Genomic DNA, 18,223 nt, shown 5'->3' with positions numbered 1-18,223 from the left:
GTTCGGGCGGTGGAGTCGATATAGCTTGGCGTAGATCCGCCTTGCAGGAAAGTTTACGTAGAAACCGTGACCATGATAGCAGCTCCAACCAACTTGAACACCACGAGACCCCACCACAAATAAAACCCATCAACACGCACCCGTCGCCATGTCCAAGGAAAAGCGACCTGCGCACGAAGCATTCGGCACCAGTCAGCTGGTTAAGCGCACAAAGTCGGACGCGAACCTCGCGGGAAGCTCTGCTGTAGCTGTAGTGAATGGTTCGCGCGCAAATGGCGCCCTCATCCAAGCGGTATGTCACAATCAAGCATCTTTTATGAGTACCATAGCTGAAGTTGCCATGCGCTGACAGGTACTGTAGGAGTCGCGTACCAGCGCGCTGCAGTCGCCCGTCATGGAGCTGACAGGCCATTCTGGTGAAGTCTTCGCAGCCCGATTCGACCCAACCGGACAGTACATAGCTTCTGGATCCATGGACCGGTCAATATGTGAGTCGCCTTGGAAAGTTGTGCAAAAGGCCTGCGCTGATTATGAATAGTACTTTGGCGCAGTTCTGGGTCTTGCGAGAATTACGGCATCCTCACTGGACACAAACAGGCAGTACTAGACCTCCACTGGTCGCGCGACTCCAAGGTCTTATTCTCCGCCTCGGCAGACATGTATCTAGCAAGTTGGGATGTAGAGACTGGCGAGAGGATACGGAGACACCCAGGTCACGAAGAGGTCATCAACTGCATGGACGTGAGCAAGCGCGGTGAGGAGATGCTCGTCAGTGGCTCAGATGACGGCTATATCGGGGTGAGCAGGTATCCCAGACCCTATAAACTTTCGCTAACAAGACCAACAGATCTGGGACACACGAACCAAGGATGCGGTAACCTTCATCCCTACGGATTTCCCCATAACGGCCATATGCTTGGCCGAAGCCGGCAACGAGCTCTTCACCGGCGGCATTGACAACGACATCAAGGTCTGGGACCTTCGGAAACAAGCGGTTACGTACACACTGCTTGGTCACACCGACACCGTCACCTCACTCCAAATGTCGCCAGACAACCAAACCCTACTTTCCAACGCACATGATTCGACGGTACGGACGTGGGATGTGAGACCTTTTGCGCCTGCGGACCGGCGCATTCAGACATACGATGGAGCGCCGACCGGCCAGGAGCGCAACCTTCTAAAGGCAAGCTGGGACCCCAAGGGCGAGAAGATTGCAGCGGGAAGTGGAGACCAAAGCGTCGCCATCTGGGAGACGCGTACAGGAAAGCTTCTAAACAAGTTGCCTGGTCACCGAGGTGCTGTCAACGACGTTCGCTTCCATCCGCTCGGTGAACCGATTTGTAAGTTGAATCCAAGTTTCTTCTGCTTCATCCAATCCTTCTGGAACGCATGCTGCGTTTAATTCCCCGCCTCTCCGTTTTTCAAGCTTTCAACTGTCGCGTGCCTGCGCGCTTGAGGCGGAAAGGAGAGGATATTGCAACATTGGCATCATTGGCAACATTGGCAGCGGAGACCAAGCGTCTCAGCATCCTCACCGCTACCAGGAGGAACATCAGGCTGACTTGGCAATTCTTAGTGCTCTCCGCATCTTCGGATCGCAAACTCATGGTAGGAGAGCTAGGTAAGTGAAGGCAGAGGTGAAGCAATTGTGCTACGCAACTTTGACTCGAAGAGATCGGCGCAAGAAGCTGGAGAAAGGCCCGAGTAGGTTCCGGCCCCAGAGACGTCACGTCACAAGGCGCCGTTTATAGACTGGATACGCCGGTGCGACTCTTGACAGGGTTTGGAGTCGCATGTACAATGTCAATGTCGCACCGAAACGAGGAAGTCAGGATTCGGGAAGACGTCGGAGAATCGCGATTATATACATCCGTGTGCAAAGCTAGACGAAAATCATAGCAGATGAGCATCGACGGAATAAGATTACAGACGACGCGTCCGTTATGCTGATATATAATGTGCGTGGCATGCTAATCACTTGCAGCCTTGCGGCGTGCAGGCGCTGTCAAGGAGGTCTGTTGGCTTGATTGGGATGTGCGTTTCATAATGTTTTGACCCGAGCCAACCACGGCGTAACCACTCATGTACCGGTCAATAGCCGTACCATGGCCAACCGCTCCAAAGAAGGCCAGATCTGACGCACCCACCTACACGAACGCGGTCCGTGACACGCGGAGGATCGCTGAAGGAGGAGCGACCTGTGTTTCACCCTCAGTGCGATCTTAGCCTGCGACGCTAATCGTCGCGGAATTTCCTGGCGCTCAATGCTCGCTCGCTCGTGACTATCCTTTGCTATCCACACACCTGTTGTTGGTGTGACTGCGCGGCCTACTCCCTCTCCTTCAACTATCATGGTTCTCTTGCTCATTCCCCAGACTCGCTGGTAATTGGTAGCGGTGCTGTGCTCTGCTTGTTTCGCGTCTAATCCTTCTTTTGTCTTTGTTTGGCCCAGGCGGCCCTCTGGTTCTGCCCTTTCGACACATACGCTTTCTTTCTTTTACAATAATAACAGTTTGGCGGGAACTTGGAGGGGGTCCCGGTTTCGACACAGGTGGAAAAGGTATAGCCAACAGTTCACCCCAAAAGTCGTGCGAGGGAAGCCCAGGTCCAGTCGTTTACCCTTCGACTCCATACTTTCTGTCTTGTTTCGCTTGCGGCCACGAGGTCTCTCTGCATGAGCGAGCAGCACTGTCCGCTCATTCGCCGCTATATCATCCATCACAAGATAATAGCTTTCTTGTCGCATTGAGCACGGGAGACGCTTTGCTATAAGGCAACAGGGTGTACCCAAGATAGCACTTTGGGGCTTGTGAACGTGTATTTCTGGACATCAACACATACTTCCATCGCTATATTCAGCATCCTCCCACCATGCCAGCCCTATTTGCGTGGTCGCCACAAACAAACTCGGACCTCGAGGCCTCGCCACCTACACAGTCGCCGTCACGGTTCGGCGCCTTGCGAAGCAATGTACGGACAACGGTCAATGGATCATCCGTCTACTCGCAATCACCTGCTCTTACAAACAACACCACAACACCAAAAACGCCCTTTTTAGGTTTCTGGAACCGATCACCCAACCCAAATGAACCACCACGCCCATCTCACGACGCGCAGCAAGAGCCAGGATCCCCTCCCACTGCCGACCACAGCGCAAGCTCCTACATTGGCGCCATCCAGGAAACTTCTGAACCAACCACCGTCTACGCCCGTCATCCCGCAGATGTACCCTTACCACAGACGGATGGCTTTGCAGACCCAGAGATTCAACAACTAGCAGACGACATCAATGGACGTCGACGACAACGACGACGAAGGCACCGAAGAAGACAGCACCCCGAGGACCACCAACGCTCCGGCTCCACATCCAGCACCGGAACCAGAGGATGGGTACGACGTCGAAACCAGCGAGACACAGCCGTGCGAGGTTCGGCCGCGCGGGGGAAACTAATCGCATGTATAATCTCTGGTACCTTTCTCATCACCATTCTCGCAATCTGTAAGTCCCCTTTTCCTCCAACAAAAAAAAACATCCCCCTCACTCCCCACCCCCCACAACAAGAAGTTTGATACTAACAAACACCCACAGACCTAGCAATAGCCCTAACAAACAGCGACCTCGGCCAAGAAATCCACATCCTCTTCATAATGGTCCTGCTCACAATCACAATCTTCTTCTGCCACTCCCTCATCCGCCTGTGCATGTTAATCCTCAACCCGCCCCCACCGCCCGACCCAAACAACCCAGCCTTCTCCCTCTCCATCGCCAACCCCTCCGAGGGCTTCCAGCCCGTCGTGCCCATCCGCGTGCACCTGCGCCGCGACGAGGAGGCCGCAGCCGCAGATCTCGAAAACGACCTTGTTGACGCTGCCGACCCGGAGAAGGATCTCGTGCCCCCGCCGCCGCCGGCGTATGGGCTGTGGAGGAGCAGTGTTAGGGTGAATCCGGATCTGCTGCATTGGCAGCGTGTTGACGGCGCAGCGGCGGGGAGTATGCGGGGGAGTGCCATGTCGAGTAACATCGGCAGTGGTGGGTCGCGGAATGGGTCTGTGACTAGTAGGAATGGGTCTGTAACCGGGGGTGCTCCTCGCTCCTCTCCTCTCGCCAGTAGCGGCGGTAGTACGAGGGGTAGTGCTGTTGCGGCCCCCAGCGGCGATGTAGATGAGGCAGAGGAACTAGACATGGGACCTAGACCACCCAGTTATGCGTCCGAAGACGGCGTTAGTTATATTCTTGAAGCTGAAGCGCGGAGTACGGCGCCCGTTGCGGAGGCGTATAGTGAGATTCATCCTGCGTGGAGGCCGGGGTTTGCGATGAGTGAGGTTAGGGCTGGGGAGGTGCCGGAGGGGGTTGTTAGAAGATGACGCCGTTAAGGGTGTTTTTTCTCTGATATTCTTTTATCCATCATCACTGTTGAGGCATTTTTGTGTTTTCTTGTGTTAAGAGTTGGTGAGAGTGTGGTTGAGGGTGAGTGTGTGGGTGTTGTATAAAAAGCTGGATGAGGGAGGGACTAACTGTGTAAAAGCGTGGTCTTGTATCTGTGTTTTTTTCTGTCTACCTCATGTCTTGCTCATTGTCTACTTCCATGTAGCATTTCCAGCGTTCTGCATCTTGAACATACTCATAATTCAACCACATACCTACCATCCCCCTCTCCCCATCTTCCCTCTACCCTCTCTTCCTCTATCCCTTCACTTCTATTTTCCTTCACCGCCCTCCCCTCCACATCCCTATTTCCCATTCCCCCCAAGCATCTCCCCAAGCATCATCCCTACCCCTCCCCCCTTCTCTAGCAAACCCTCCAATCTCGCCCGCCCCGAACACACCGACATCCGACAATCTCCCAGAACACCTACCCAAGTCACCGAACTCACCGAACTCACCGACATACCGACAATCTCCCAAAGTACCCAGAGGAACCAAAAATCTCGCATAAACCGCGGTTGTCTCAGAAGTGAGGAAACGCGTTTCAAGGGCCTGCGCGGTTTCACTTACGTCATTGTGGGTGGTGGTTTTTGCATGTGCGTGTGTGTGTGGCATGTGCTGGGTAGGGAAGCTGTGGGGTGTGGTGGTGGAGGGATTGGGGGGATGTGGTGGGGTGGAAGGGGTATCGTTTTTGTGATGGGTTGGTTGTGTTACGTGATGATGTAGATGGCGGTGGTGGAGGTGGAAGAGTCCTAGTGATGTAATGACGATGATGTCGGCGGCGGCTGTGGTAGATGGAGTTGAGTGCGAATTGTGTTGTGTTGTGCTGTGTTGCATATTGCTGGAAGGGGTGTTTGAGGTGGATGGGGTTGATGGTGGATAAGCTCTAGTGATATAATAACCATGATGTCGGCGGCGGTGGATGGATTTGGGTATGAAGTGTGTTGTGTTGTGTTGCATATTACTAAAAGGTTGAGTGTGTATTAATCACCATATCATTCAAGCTCACAGGTACCTCATCTGATGTCCCAACATACAAGTATTAGTAGAGTAAAAAAAGATACAGAAGTATCCATACATGTATATACATTCATAGCGTTAGCCATTATCGTCAAGACATCTATACAACGTCGCTAAACCATCTCCTCCATACCACACAGTCCCTGTGTGTGTTACAAAATATTCGTACAAATCCGTGTCTTGCGTTCGTTCATTCGCTCGTCCCAGACAAACCCCATCCCACATCATCATCATCATCATCATTACCATCAACCATCCCGAACCACACTCCCCCCCAGCAATCCCCCTAATAGACATCCCTCCCCCTCCCCGCAAACCCCTGACCATCCCTATCCCCCCTACTCTTCTTCCTCGTCATAACCATAACCCCACCCGAGCCCATCGCCCCCGACCTCTCCACATCAATACTCATATGGCGAGGCGACGACCGCTCCGCAGCAGCAGCAGCATCCACACTCGGTCGTCTCGCTTCTTTCTCCAGCACCTCTTTTTCCTCCTGGTCTTTATCGTCGTCGTCTTGGCCCGGGTTAGCGACTTCGTACTCGAGCACCTTGATGATCTTGTAGAAGACGACTGCGATGATGGCGCCCATGCCGGGCCCGATCCAGTAGATCCAGTGCTCGACGTCGAAGACGCCGGTTATGACGCAGGGCCCGAAGGAGCGCGCGGGGTTGAGACTGCCGCCTGTGTAGTAGACGCCTACGAGTTCGGCGATGAAGAGGGCGAGGCCGATGCCGACGGGCGCGATGAAGGTTGCTGGGGTGGTTGTTAGTTCCTGGAGTGAAGAAGAGCGAGGGGAGATGACATACCTTTGTGTTTCTCCTTTGCAAGCATGAAAATGGTAAAGACCAGTTCGGCTGTTAAGATGGCTTCGATGAAGACTCCTTGTACCAAACTCGTGCCGCTTCCCAGCGTAGTTCGTACGTTGAAATCCGTCGGGAATAGTATTGACACCAGCCAGCTTGCGAAGATACTACCCAGAATCTGTGCTGCTAGCAACAAAAAGGCGCGGATCGGGCTCAGCGCACGGCAGAGCAACATGGCAAACGTGACAGCAGGGTTGAACAAGCCACCAGAGATACGAAAGAAAACCCAGACGTTGACCATGAGGGAAAACGCAAAGACAATGGCAATGTACAGCAGAACAATTGGCGAGAAGCCCGAAGCCTGACCAGTGGTTGTGTTTTCCGATGACGCTGCACTGGACCCAATGTTTGCGACTTGGGTGCCTGAGAAGGCGAAGAACAGAAACATTGTTGTTCCTACAAATTCGCCAACGAAAGCTACAAAGTCTGTATTTCATGTGTTAGTAAAAGGCATCGTGTATGTGCTTCTCATGTGTGTAACTTACGGTTCTTGGCATTACTTCCCATCCAGATGGCCCAGGGTAGCCTCATCACACTCTCCGGCCTGTGAGGTGGTGGTGGTGGTCTACCACCTCCAGCGCCTCCCGTGTAAATGACACGTCGCCCATAGTCGTCGTAATTCGGATAGTACATTTCGTAATTAGGTTTGCTGGGCGGAGAACTGTATCCTGGGTGCACACTTTGATCAACACTGTTCCTGGGTAGTGGTCCGTATCTCGAATTTTGTTCAGCGTAGTTGTTGTACGAGGCGGGAGGTTTCTGGTGAGGTCGGTTGGAGCGACGACGGTAAATCACTCGTTCCTGCTCATCTTCATCCGAGTAATCCTCTACATAAGCCATGCGCTGCTGTCCTGGGCTGAAAGGTACAGCATTGGATTGACGTTGAGGGCGCATGGGTGTGATTCCAAGGTTGTTGTTTGATTGCCTAGTTGCTGCCGCAGCAGGTGATCCAGGATCCATGGAGGGATCAATATGCGCTGGGTGTGGCTGGATGGGAAGACGCAAGAGATCTCGCCTTGAGTCTAGGGATGTGCGAGTATTAGGTGGTGGGGACTCAATTATTGTGCCATCTGGAAGTTGTTGTCCGTAGAACTGAGGAAGAGGACTAGTTTGCGCCATTTAGGCGAGCTGAGAGGAGGTACCTGCTGGATTGGCGATATAGAGGGTACCAGAGGAGAGTAAATGTGTGTTATTGGGACTGGCTAGATCGGAGAGATTGGAAACTTCTTTCAGGATGCGATAATGCTCAGATGGTTCGAGCGAGGTATAGGTGATTGAGTAGTAAAATTAGCTTGGGGATGTTGATGAGGTTTGGTTGATATGCTGTGTAAGAGGGATGTCAAAGATCATATATGCTCGTAGCCTTGGGAGACGGTGAGGACCCTGAACAGAACTACCGACCAACTTCCCTCGACATACTAATCTGGCCCAGTGTCTTCTTCCCGCGTTCGTCTCGGCGCAAAGCGACCCTTTGACCGTGCTTTCCTACTCGATGGCAGCAACGGGTAGACTTCAGATCCAGGATTGTCATATCCAAGTCCAAGCAATAACAAATATGACGTCGTTTACTGACCCTTGACACAGCAAAAAATAAAGGAAACATGCTGATGACAAGGGAAAGCATGTCAGAAAAGCATGCATTCCTAGTGGGTACATGCAAGCGCGATTTTGAAGCTGAGACAGCTCGGGTAGTTATACGGACGATTGTATTTGACGAATTAGAAGATGGAACAAGGCCGCGGGATTCTCATCCGACACGTCCGTAGCCATGGTAGTCGCTTGTACATGTAGCTGCAACCGGGATGTTTGTGGTCGCGTCGCTTAGTTCTGAGATCTATCTTGGTGTTGATGTTCCCGTGCGGGCGGGAAATCCCTGCTTCCAGGTATCCATTTGGACCCTGGTACCTGATCTACCTACGAAGGTAAAACACCCAGCTGCGCGGACACCAGGGACACTTTAAATGGCCCGACAATAGCGGATGCGGAATAGCCTAGGCTTTCAGGCGTGTCTAGTGTCACAGAGAGCCCGAATTCCGAGCATAACGTTGGGCTTCAACACTACTCGACTTGGCAGATTAGACAATGTGCTCAATCGTGATGAAGCCATCAAAGCGAATTGGAGAATCCGACGGGTGAGGTACACACACCACCTGCAAGAAACGATGTACGTTGATAGAAGTTGCATATGGCGGCGTCAGAATGAAGTTGGTGGCGGTCAATCATTGACGACAGAAGCAAACAACACGAGGATCCGTTGCCGTCGAAGCCTGCGGGGTTAACAAGAAGACGGCGAGTGTTCTATTGCGGTCAAGTGTCGGACCATGGCTGGACCACTGTGGGCTCTCTGCAGTGCTCGTAAAAGTCTACAAGCAGGTTGTCCTCTCGAATGACGACTATCCGCAGACTGCCGGACCTTTCTTTTACACTTCGGCGATACTTTGCATCGATACACGGCAGCGGGAGAGTATGAGGCCGTGCCAACACACAAAACCAGAAATTTGAACCTAGCTGTCAATACAATGAGTAAAGCAGACCTCACACGGAGAGTGGATAGTTTCGGCCGAGCTGTGAATCCTTGGTGAGTATTAAAATAGGCCTATGACGATTTGAACCTTGCAACATTAGACGGAAGCAGTTATGCTGAGAAAAAGCAAACAGCACGTCAGCCTCAGTATGCAGTATCTCCACATTGTGCCGAGGGTGAAGTTGCAAGCTGTTCAATGTAGTTTGTGTTTATTTTATTTTTCACAGGTAATATGACGCATGGGCAGTCCGTGGTTACCGTAAGCGCTGAGCTGAGCTTACTTCTGCTCGCCCTGGCCAGAGGCCTCAGATTCCCTAATAACGTCGTCGCTGTGTTGTTGTCAGATGTGCTCGTTTCCGGGCCAATGGAGGCGAAGGGTTTACTAACATGTGCTTGTCGAGGTCCTCCATGTGCTGCCTCTGCTGCTTTAGCTTTTCCTTGATGGCCAGAAGCCTATATTCCGTCAGTGTTTTGCTTTGAATATCATCTCCCATGCATCGTAGGTGTTGGAGGTGAATGTCGTGGGGCAGCGTACTTGGCCTTCTCTTCTTGACGGATGTAGAGCTCCTCGCTAGCTGCCTCGCGCTTGGTGAAGGCATCACTGGTAATGCGGTCAGTTTGCATCTTCGAATTTTAAAATTTCAGATTAGGCTTCCACTTACCCGCCGGCGGATCCTGTAGGCCTTGATGAACCAGAACCAGTGGCGCCCGCAGACATGCGGAGAGCAGAAGCGGAGAAGTAACGGGGAGCGGCAATTGAGCGCGCGCTCTTGATGATGGATGTGCGGAGCATTATAGCGGGTTGTTGGAGCAATTAGGGATTTGAGGCGTCTCTGGGTGACTATATTCGACGGCGTGTGTGGTGGTGTGATGGGGTGACCTGTGGTGTTGAAGGCTTGAGGAGCTTGGACCTCTCGAACAAGTGCGTCATAGGTTGACAGCACGTGATGCCAGGCAGGTTTTGGCCATGGCTGCAGGCTACGCTACGTGCCCGGTTGGGAGCAAAGGGGCTGGATGGGATACGAGAGATGCTGTGTCTGACTGGGCCGAGCGTAAGGGGCTGTACGCTTGGAGATGATTATTACTGTGTTGTGTACTTGTCAGATCCATCTCGTGGTCCGTGGGTATCTGTGTCTACATAGCCACATGTACAGTCATGGAAACGCGGGTTATGAAGGCGAGTTGTGCTCGTTGATGTTTGTAGTAGGCTTCACATGTTGCACGTTGCTTTCATTGGTAAGTGTGTAATTCGGGCTACCGGTACCTAGGTATCAGGACTAAAGAATCCGACCGGCGCGTGATCAGAGCCAATGTATGTGCCTGAGGACCAAACGTGATGCCCAATTCCCGTGCAAAGTGTGGTCGAGCAGTCATGGAAAGGGTCGCAGGGTATTCTATCGTCGTCGACCAAGCACTCGAGAGACGGTTGAGCAGCAGGCGCGAGTCGGACAGTGAATGGGCCGCTCAGGCGGTGACGGCCATGCTGTTCGCCTGTCAGAGTGAGAGGTCGCGCCTGTTCTGGGCCGTGTGAAACAACCAAGGATAGGCAGGCGTGATCGACGCCAAGCGGAATCGGCTTCTCTCCCTCCAAAGTCCCCTCCTCTGATAACTCAACCACAAGCCGCCGTTGAACAAAACTCCTGCACATCGCTTTCTTGTCTACCCGCTCGTCACCCTCTCCCACCCACCCACGCTTTTGCTCACTCACACCCGTCATACCAGCTTTTCTTCCCGTAAGTGCTCCACCGCATTTCGTCACCACCCCCAGGTCCCTGGACCGGTGCAATTTGCGCCCTCAGCAGCCGCAACAAAGTCGCTCGCTCGCATCAGCATGGCCGGCTCTCGAAATCGCTTGCTTCGACTCCCCGCATCGCTCTCGTCGCAGCCGGCGTTTGTTGGTGTCCTGTTTGGAGAGCCGTGATAGCTCTCGCCGCCCCTCCTTGCGCCCTCTGCTGGCAGGTGCAAAGGCTACGCAAGCAATTGGCGTAGCTCCACTTGCCGCCCCTCCGAGGTCACCAACGCAACACGTAAAGCAAGCCATGGCGCCAGCAAGGCCGTCTGTTTTGCGAGCAGTGCCATAGCGAATGCTGAGGGCCCCGTTGCTCTACAATTGCGATAACGCCTGATCGCACCTGTTGCGCGCTTTGAGTTGGGCTTACATGGACTAACCGCGCTTTTCACAGACCACACTTTACCATGGGTTACGAAGACTCCGTTTACCTGGCCAAGCTGGCCGAACAGGCCGAGCGTTATGAGGGTAAGCGCATCGACAAGGAGTTGCGACGGCATTGGCTAACCCGCTCCGGTAGAGATGGTTGAGAACATGAAGGCTGTCGCCTCCGCAGACCAGGAGCTTTCCGTCGAAGAGCGAAATCTTCTTTCCGTTGCTTATAAGAACGTCATCGGTGCTCGCCGCGCGTCCTGGAGAATCGTCACCTCAATCGAACAGAAAGAGGAGTCCAAGGGCAACGAGACCCAGGTCACCCTTATCAAGGAGTACCGCCAGAAGATCGAGGCCGAATTGGCCAAGATCTGCGAGGACATCCTCGAGTGCCTCGATGGCCACCTGATCCCCTCTGCTGAGAGCGGCGAGTCCAAGGTTTTCTACCACAAGATGTAAATGCCCCTGATTTGCTGACCGCCTGATGTCGCTAACCACTCTACTTCACCCAGGAAGGGCGACTACCACCGTTACCTTGCCGAGTTTGCCGTTGGTGACAAGCGCAAGACGTCTGCCGACAAGTCCCTTGAGGCTTACAAGGCTGCCACTGATGTTGCTGCCTCCAACCTTGCTCCTACCCACCCCATCCGCCTCGGACTTGCCCTGAACTTCTCCGTTTTCTACTACGAGATCCTCAACTCGCCCGACCAGGCTTGCCAGCTCGCCAAGCAGGCGTTCGATGACGCCATTGCTGGTATGTGCAAACTCTTGAAGCCGTTAAAGGCGTGGCTAACAAGTACGCAGAGCTTGACACTCTCTCCGAGGAGAGCTACAAGGACTCTACACTCATCATGCAACTCCTCCGGGACAACCTTGTAAGTTCTTGATCCCCACTCCCCGCTCATGCATGTACTAACTGTTTCAGACCCTCTGGACATCGTCCGAGGCTGAGCCTTCCGGTGACGCGCCCGCCGCCGAGCCCGCTACCGACGCGCCCAAGGCTGAGAGCAGCGAGGCTCCCGCTGACGCCAAGGCATAAATCGAAAATCCCATATCAGACGCAAAAATGGCAGGGGTTAATGGTATGGTGCATCTTGGTAAAGGTAAATGATACCACGCCCATCATTTCCTAGTGGAATAGAGGATATATCCTAGGGTGCTTCAGGCCGGACGCGCTTTGTTAGACTTCGAATTCTCATCCCGTCTACAGCCCACGTTACACTTTTTTGCCACTGTCCATATCCTACATGTGTCTTGTACGAGTCCTTGTCTGACCTTCAAGGCTCAAGTTTTGATGAGTACAAGTTGGGTGTTGACATCGACGTCTTTTGCGCAGCTAGGGAGTGTCTGGTGGCTCATGGTTTTGCTTTCCCTACAATCCCTTTAGAAGACTTGATAACAAAGACTATATCCAAAGCCATTTGATACACGGTTGTATGCGGTGCATGTATTAAACTACTAACTCGATATGGCTTTAGGGCAAGGCCGAAGGGGTTGATAGCTGTTTCCTGTAACAACGTGCTCCTGGTGACGGCCTCATGGCGCCTTCCAAGTCAACACTGCACAGAAGACAAGGACGCACACATTCTATGGACTACTTACGTCGCTTGTCACTGTTATTACTATCGTTTCTCTTTCCACCATAGTTTCTACATCCCATCCACTCGCCATTCTCAACGAGAGTCTAGTCTCCATCGGAATATATTACCCCACTTCTTCTTTCGTCAATCGCCAGTTCATCCTATTGTCAGGTAAGCACAACATTATTCTTGACTCATATACGATGGTCGATCAGTTCAAAAAGTGACAAAAAATCCCAGGTCGGCTGCCAGCTATGGCGTCAACTTCCACCCCCATTGACCCAACTATCCCGGCACCATTTCCCTTCCTGAAGTTACCGTCCGAGATAAGAGTCAAAATTTACAAGTACTTCGTAGTGGTTGGCAAGGTCTTCTATTCGCCAAACATACGCGAACGGTCTGGCTATCTCCGATTCTGGGGCTGTAAAAAATACGCGACTCCGTCACTATCAATCTTCCTCGTTTGCAAGCTGATACACAAAGAGGCCGAATATGAGTATCTCACCAAGAACCTATTCGTTCTACCCCAAACCTTTTCATTCGCTCAGAATGCTCGACAACCTCGCCCATGCTTCTCGGCTCAGAGCAAAAACCTCAAGAATCTCAGCATCAGCTATACTCAACGGCACGATATCCCTTTCATGATGGGTTCTAGTTCATGGAACCAGCTCGACTCGAGTCGTAATCCAGGTGTCCACAACATGTACCATAGATTCAAGTCGTCGTTTCATTTCAGCCGCATGCTGGAAGCACATCATTATTCGCATGACAGCCTGGCAAGGGAATGGCGGGGTGCGAGCCAAAGGTTGCTGTCAATTCAATGCCAACTTGATAAGCTCGAGTTGGATGTCAGCGAAGCCTTTTGTCCGATAGTCTGCTGTCGCGTCTTCGACTTCGCCCCCGACTTCCTACGACAATGGAATCCGAAACGGATCCGGGCTATAGGTGTGCTTAGGGGTGAGGAGAAAAAGGCCCTGGCGCGGATTAAAACATACTTGGCGCCCCCGGGCAAGTTTTCCAGGCGACGCGATATCAAGTCCACAGTGAAGGAAGAATATAGCGAGAATGATCGGTTTTGGGACATGAGCCTTGATCCCCCCGCTTGGGCTGTGCTTGAAAGAAGCACGACCATCACGGTGGAGCGCCACCCGAGAAGATGGGATGATGTGTGGAATACTGAGGATCCCTTGGAGGAGCCTGAGGAGGAGGATGCTTGGACATGGTTTTTGAGACAGCAGGCAAACGGCCACTTATAGGTACACTCCGGATATCAAGGTTTTTTGGTCATACAATAACAGCTGTTTGGTAGACTTTGGTGTACAAGGGAAGCTTGCCCTCGTTGTTGAGAATAGAAGCACTGGCATTCTTGAATCAAGTATGCTTTGGTATTCTGTCAGTTCATGTACACTGATGGCGGTGTATACATCTATTATGGTGTGTTTGTTATTGAGTGCTAAATCACTCGTTTCGAACTCTACCTGGTAGTGTAAACCCCAGGCAATGAACTCATATGCTTCACCTTCCGACTAGCCCTAGACGGTTTCTTCCTCTCTTTCTCACACACCACACACCACTTTCTACCTTTGATACCCAGGATTCGTAACCTATTTGCAATGTGAACCCTATCCTTAAATTCGGCAAAACACCAAGCATAAGCACAAGCATAACCCTAACAATACTAACCTAACCATCCCGCTTCCTAAACCTAACTCCCAAACTCCACCTTATCTATCCTCTATCTCCACATATCTCCCAGATACCTCCCTCTCCTCATTCCCCCCCTCAGTCTACAAATCTAGTAACTACTACTATCACCCTATATATTCAATCCAATCCAATCTAATCTAATCTTAAACCTCGTCATCGTCCACTTTACATCCCACAACATCAATTCTTTCAGGCAATGACATCGTATCGAGAATAGTGGTGACGGAGTGGTGGGACATCGACCTGTGTGCGTGGAAGGGGGTTGAGTAGGGTTTCTAGGATAAAAGGATCAATGGTTCACTTTGTGCAAACTTTCCTGTTCCTTTGAAATCGTTCGAACGGATCAAATAGATAGTCTTCAGGAGAACAATCAGAATAACATGAGGGATGAAGACTATAACACAATCACAAAACACACCACTAATAACGAAATCATCGTTCCAATGTATTTCATGTAAAATCACTCAATATGCTTGTATTTATTCATACATCCCAAACCCGCTTATGCATGCCACAGCCTAACAACAGCCTCGGTAATACCAACATCGTTCGTCTCGAACGAGTAGAGCGCAAGACCGAGGGCGACGGTTCCAGCGCGAAGAGCCCAATTGGCGGCCGCGCGAGTCTTGGGGACGCGCTTCTTGGGGAAGTAATCGATGATGCATGATCTGAGGGTTGTTAATATAGCTATAGATGTACGTATGTGAAACAAGGAGTTCTTACTCAAAACCAATGTGCGAGTGGACTACCAGAAGAGCGCAGAGGATGGAGTCGGTTACAGGGTTCAGCGAGCCAGCGGCGAAGGGCGCAACGGTTAGGGGAATGAGACCAGCAGAGACGATTCTAGGTCAGATTATTAGTTGTAGATACAATAGGACACGTGATATGTCGCACCTCTCAAAGCTCCAGTGGTAACTTCCGTGCGTGTAGTCTGGGTCGGGTACGGGCGTGGGGTCGTTTGCGGTACCGACAATCTTCTGGGGTAGTGGGGGCAAGATGGCGTTGCGCTGGGTAGCGTGGAAGGCGGCAATGCGTGTGGATTGCTGGATGACTGAGCGCTGGAATGCTGGTCGTAGCTGTTGGGCGAGCGGGCGATTGATGGTGGAGGTGGTGGAGGTTGATAGCATGCGCTGCGATGATTGAGGCTTTGCGCAGACTTGCCTGAAGAGCCCGGGACGTAGAGAGGAAGCCATATCTGCAGTTTACGTCTATACGTCTACTTCAGCTTGGAGGGGGTTAAAGGTCGCAAGCTGCAGTATCGGGACGAACTGGTGTTTCGACGACACTCTGCCGAGGATATGGCATTGTCGTCAACACCAATGCGCTCATTGGCCAGCGGGCGGGGCCGGGAAATTCCGAACAGCAGATTTCACCCATCATCGACTTCACCTTGGCCAAGCTGCAGCTCGACGAACCCAACCCCAACCCCATCTAAGCCCCATCTCCCATACAAAAAGCCACAGCGAGCACACGCAATGGCTTCCCGCCGGCTCGCACTCAACCTGCGGCAATCGATGCGCTCCCGCGCCGCCATCAATGCCGTAAAGACATCGAGAGCCTCGCCCTTGACCCGCGGCCTGGCCACGCCCGTCTCCTACGGCGCAAAGACTGAGTCGACGACACTTGGCAATGGCTTCACGGTAGGCTGGACACGATGAAACATGAGAGGGCTGCAATTGACCCGACTGCGCAGATTGCTACCGAACACTCTCCATGGGCCCAGACATCGACCGTTGGTGTGTGGATTGATGCTGGTAGCCGCGCCGAGACAGACGAGACCAACGGAACTGCACACTTCCTCGAGCACCTTGCTTTCAAGGTAGGACGTCCCAATGGCAGACGGAGTACACAGGAAGCTGATGCGGGCAACAGGGTACCCAGAAGCGCACACAGCAGCAATTGGAACTCGAGATAGAAAACATGGGCGGCCATCTCAACGCCTACACTTCGGTATGTGCGGAAATTGTGTTGATATAGAATGTGTGTTGATAAGGACAGCGCGAAAACACCGTCTACTACGCCAAGGCCTTCAACAATGACGTCCCGGCTGCCGTCGACATTCTCTCCGATATCCTCCAAAACTCCAAGCTCGAGGCCCAGGCTATTGAGCGCGAGCGTGATGTCATTCTCCGCGAGCAGGAAGAAGTCGACAAGCAGCTTGAAGAGGTTGTTTTCGATCACCTACACGCCACTGCTTTCCAGGGCCAGCCCCTCGGCCGCACCATTCTCGGACCCAAGGAGAACATTCAGAGCATCCAGCGCGCCGACCTCGAAAACTACATCAAGACCAACTACACTGCCGACCGCATGGTTCTCGTTGGTGCTGGTGGCATTCCTCACGAGCAATTGGTCGAGCTTGCCGAAAAGTACTTTGCCAACCTACCCGCCGAGCCCCAGGACTACTCTGCCAAGTCTCTCGCGGCTGAGCAGAAGCAGAAGCCCGACTTTATTGGATCAGAAGTCCGCCTCCGTGACGACACCATGGGTACCGCCAACATTGCCATTGCTGTCGAGGGTGTGAGCTGGAGCGACCCCGACTACTTCACTGCTCTCGTCACACAAGCTATTGTCGGTAACTGGGACCGTGCCATGGGCACCTCAGACTACCTTGGCAGCAAGCTCAGCAACTTTGTCTCGCAGAATGCTCTGGCCAACAGCTTCATGAGCTTCTCCACCAGCTACTCGGACACTGGGTAAGTCGCGACCAGCCAACATCAAATATAACCACACTAACCCCCAACAGTCTCTGGGGCATCTACCTAACCAGCTCCAACCTCACCCAACTCGACGACCTCGTCCACTTCACCCTTCGCGAATGGACCCGCCTCTCGATGAACGTGACGTCCGCCGAAGTGGAGCGCGCCAAAGCCCAACTCAAAGCCTCGCTCCTCCTCGCCCTCGACGGCACCACGGCCGTCGCAGAGGACATTGGTCGCCAAATCGTCACCACCGGTCGCCGGTTAGCACCAGAGGAGATTGAGCGCGTCGTTGGTCGCATCTCGGAGAAGGATGTGATGCAATTTGCTCGCAACAGGCTTTGGGATAAGGATGTGGCGGTCTCGGCCGTCGGTCAGATTGAGGGGCTGCTGGATTATAATCGGATTAGGAATGATATGAGTAGGATGTTGTCGTAGAGTGGTGTAAGATGTATAAGGGGGGTAAGGAGGGTTTGTGAAAGGGAAGGGGGGGATGTGAGATGGGATGAGGAGACAGCATAGAGAGAGGATATGTATTTTGTGTACACTTTAGTCGGATGAAATTCGATATGGAAATATTTCAGCTGCTTTGTTTGTTGATGTCGTGATTGAGTTGGAGAAGCAACTGTTGCGATCTAATTGAATCAATATTGGCGACGACACGTTGCTTTGCATGGTTGGAATGGTCGATGTATGGTTTGATTGAGTAAACATAAAGCGGTAGTTGAAAACAAGGCAGTGAGATTATGGAATGGTATGTGGTTGCAAACGCGGGAATTGCGCTGAATGGGTATAAACACGCGACATTTTTCTCTGTCCTATCCTATCCCTGCTCTCTATAGTAAGTACTCTCTGGATTTCTAATTGCATTTCCTTTGACACAGAAATGCAAGCGAGGCAGTGAGTGATGATCTTCGGATGATGGATGAGACGGTTGTATATTACCGATCCATGCTCATGTCTACTTGATTACCCTTATTCACCGGTATGTACAGTACGTACTGTCTGACTGCCCATGCACGCGCTGGCCATTGTGCGAGATGGGGTTTTCCTGTTCTAGTGCTTTTGCATGTTCATCATTGAGCGGGTTTGATTGCCGGGACCAGTCGGAAGAGGAGGGGGTTAGGGTAGGGAAAGTGGTGAGGTGACATGGACATCTGGGGAACGTATATGGAATGAATGAATGGGTAGATGGGAGATACCGACACGGTACTGGGTGGGATAGGGTAAGGTGGATACA

General features: G+C 52.3%; 9 protein-coding genes across 9 annotated transcripts; 6 read left to right on the top strand and 3 right to left on the bottom strand.

The window, feature by feature from the left end:
* Nucleotides 1-148: 148 nt before the first annotated feature.
* On the top strand, nt 149-349 carry PtrM4_113790 (uncharacterized protein; the record flags this gene model as incomplete). The annotated part of the gene is made up of 1 exon (XM_066108102.1): nt 149-349. One exon carries the CDS (start codon nt 149-151, stop codon nt 347-349), a length of 201 nt encoding a protein of 66 aa, XP_065961287.1.
* A 45-nt stretch (nt 350-394) lies between these two features.
* On the top strand, nt 395-1,632 carry PtrM4_113780 (WD40 repeat protein; the record flags this gene model as incomplete). The annotated part of the gene is made up of 4 exons (XM_001934761.2): nt 395-488; nt 539-798; nt 848-1,343; nt 1,580-1,632. 4 exons carry the CDS (start codon nt 395-397, stop codon nt 1,630-1,632), a joined length of 903 nt encoding a protein of 300 aa, XP_001934796.2.
* Nucleotides 1,633-2,874: 1,242 nt separating this feature from the next.
* PtrM4_113770 (Tymo-45kd-70kd multi-domain protein) lies at nt 2,875-4,331 on the top strand (the record flags this gene model as incomplete). The annotated part of the gene is made up of 4 exons (XM_066108101.1): nt 2,875-3,228; nt 3,412-3,502; nt 3,593-4,282; nt 4,327-4,331. The coding sequence occupies 4 exons, from the start codon at nt 2,875-2,877 to the stop codon at nt 4,329-4,331; spliced, it is 1,140 nt and encodes a 379-aa protein (XP_065961286.1).
* Nucleotides 4,332-5,735: 1,404 nt separating this feature from the next.
* PtrM4_113760 (GlpF, Glycerol uptake facilitator and related permease (Major Intrinsic Protein Family)) lies at nt 5,736-7,434 on the bottom strand (the record flags this gene model as incomplete). The annotated part of the gene is made up of 3 exons (XM_001934759.2): nt 5,736-6,205; nt 6,259-6,741; nt 6,801-7,434. The coding sequence occupies 3 exons, from the start codon at nt 7,432-7,434 to the stop codon at nt 5,736-5,738; spliced, it is 1,587 nt and encodes a 528-aa protein (XP_001934794.2).
* Nucleotides 7,435-9,116: 1,682 nt separating this feature from the next.
* Nucleotides 9,117-9,632, bottom strand: PtrM4_113750 (ATPase inhibitor; the record flags this gene model as incomplete). The annotated part of the gene is made up of 4 exons (XM_001934758.2): nt 9,117-9,168; nt 9,227-9,292; nt 9,375-9,440; nt 9,502-9,632. The coding sequence occupies 4 exons, from the start codon at nt 9,630-9,632 to the stop codon at nt 9,117-9,119; spliced, it is 315 nt and encodes a 104-aa protein (XP_001934793.1).
* Nucleotides 9,633-11,035: 1,403 nt separating this feature from the next.
* PtrM4_113740 (14-3-3 multi-domain protein) lies at nt 11,036-12,039 on the top strand (the record flags this gene model as incomplete). The annotated part of the gene is made up of 5 exons (XM_001934757.2): nt 11,036-11,096; nt 11,149-11,455; nt 11,513-11,754; nt 11,805-11,875; nt 11,926-12,039. 5 exons carry the CDS (start codon nt 11,036-11,038, stop codon nt 12,037-12,039), a joined length of 795 nt encoding a protein of 264 aa, XP_001934792.1.
* A 795-nt stretch (nt 12,040-12,834) lies between these two features.
* On the top strand, nt 12,835-13,836 carry PtrM4_113730 (uncharacterized protein; the record flags this gene model as incomplete). Its single annotated transcript, XM_001934756.1, has 1 exon — nt 12,835-13,836. One exon carries the CDS (start codon nt 12,835-12,837, stop codon nt 13,834-13,836), a length of 1,002 nt encoding a protein of 333 aa, XP_001934791.1.
* Nucleotides 13,837-14,789: 953 nt separating this feature from the next.
* Nucleotides 14,790-15,480, bottom strand: PtrM4_113720 (CybS multi-domain protein; the record flags this gene model as incomplete). The annotated part of the gene is made up of 3 exons (XM_001934755.2): nt 14,790-14,955; nt 15,011-15,130; nt 15,182-15,480. The coding sequence occupies 3 exons, from the start codon at nt 15,478-15,480 to the stop codon at nt 14,790-14,792; spliced, it is 585 nt and encodes a 194-aa protein (XP_001934790.1).
* Nucleotides 15,481-15,762: 282 nt separating this feature from the next.
* PtrM4_113710 (mitochondrial-processing peptidase subunit beta) lies at nt 15,763-17,421 on the top strand (the record flags this gene model as incomplete). The annotated part of the gene is made up of 5 exons (XM_001934754.2): nt 15,763-15,927; nt 15,981-16,106; nt 16,160-16,237; nt 16,286-16,980; nt 17,031-17,421. 5 exons carry the CDS (start codon nt 15,763-15,765, stop codon nt 17,419-17,421), a joined length of 1,455 nt encoding a protein of 484 aa, XP_001934789.2.
* Nucleotides 17,422-18,223: the final 802 nt, after the last annotated feature.

Source organism: Pyrenophora tritici-repentis, chromosome 6 (assembly GCF_003171515.1).
Source record: "Pyrenophora tritici-repentis strain M4 chromosome 6, whole genome shotgun sequence".
In the NCBI taxonomy this organism is placed as follows: Eukaryota; Fungi; Ascomycota; class Dothideomycetes; order Pleosporales; family Pleosporaceae; genus Pyrenophora; species Pyrenophora tritici-repentis.
Note: the sequence above shows the minus strand (reverse complement) of the source record. Positions and strands in the feature narration are given on the sequence as shown.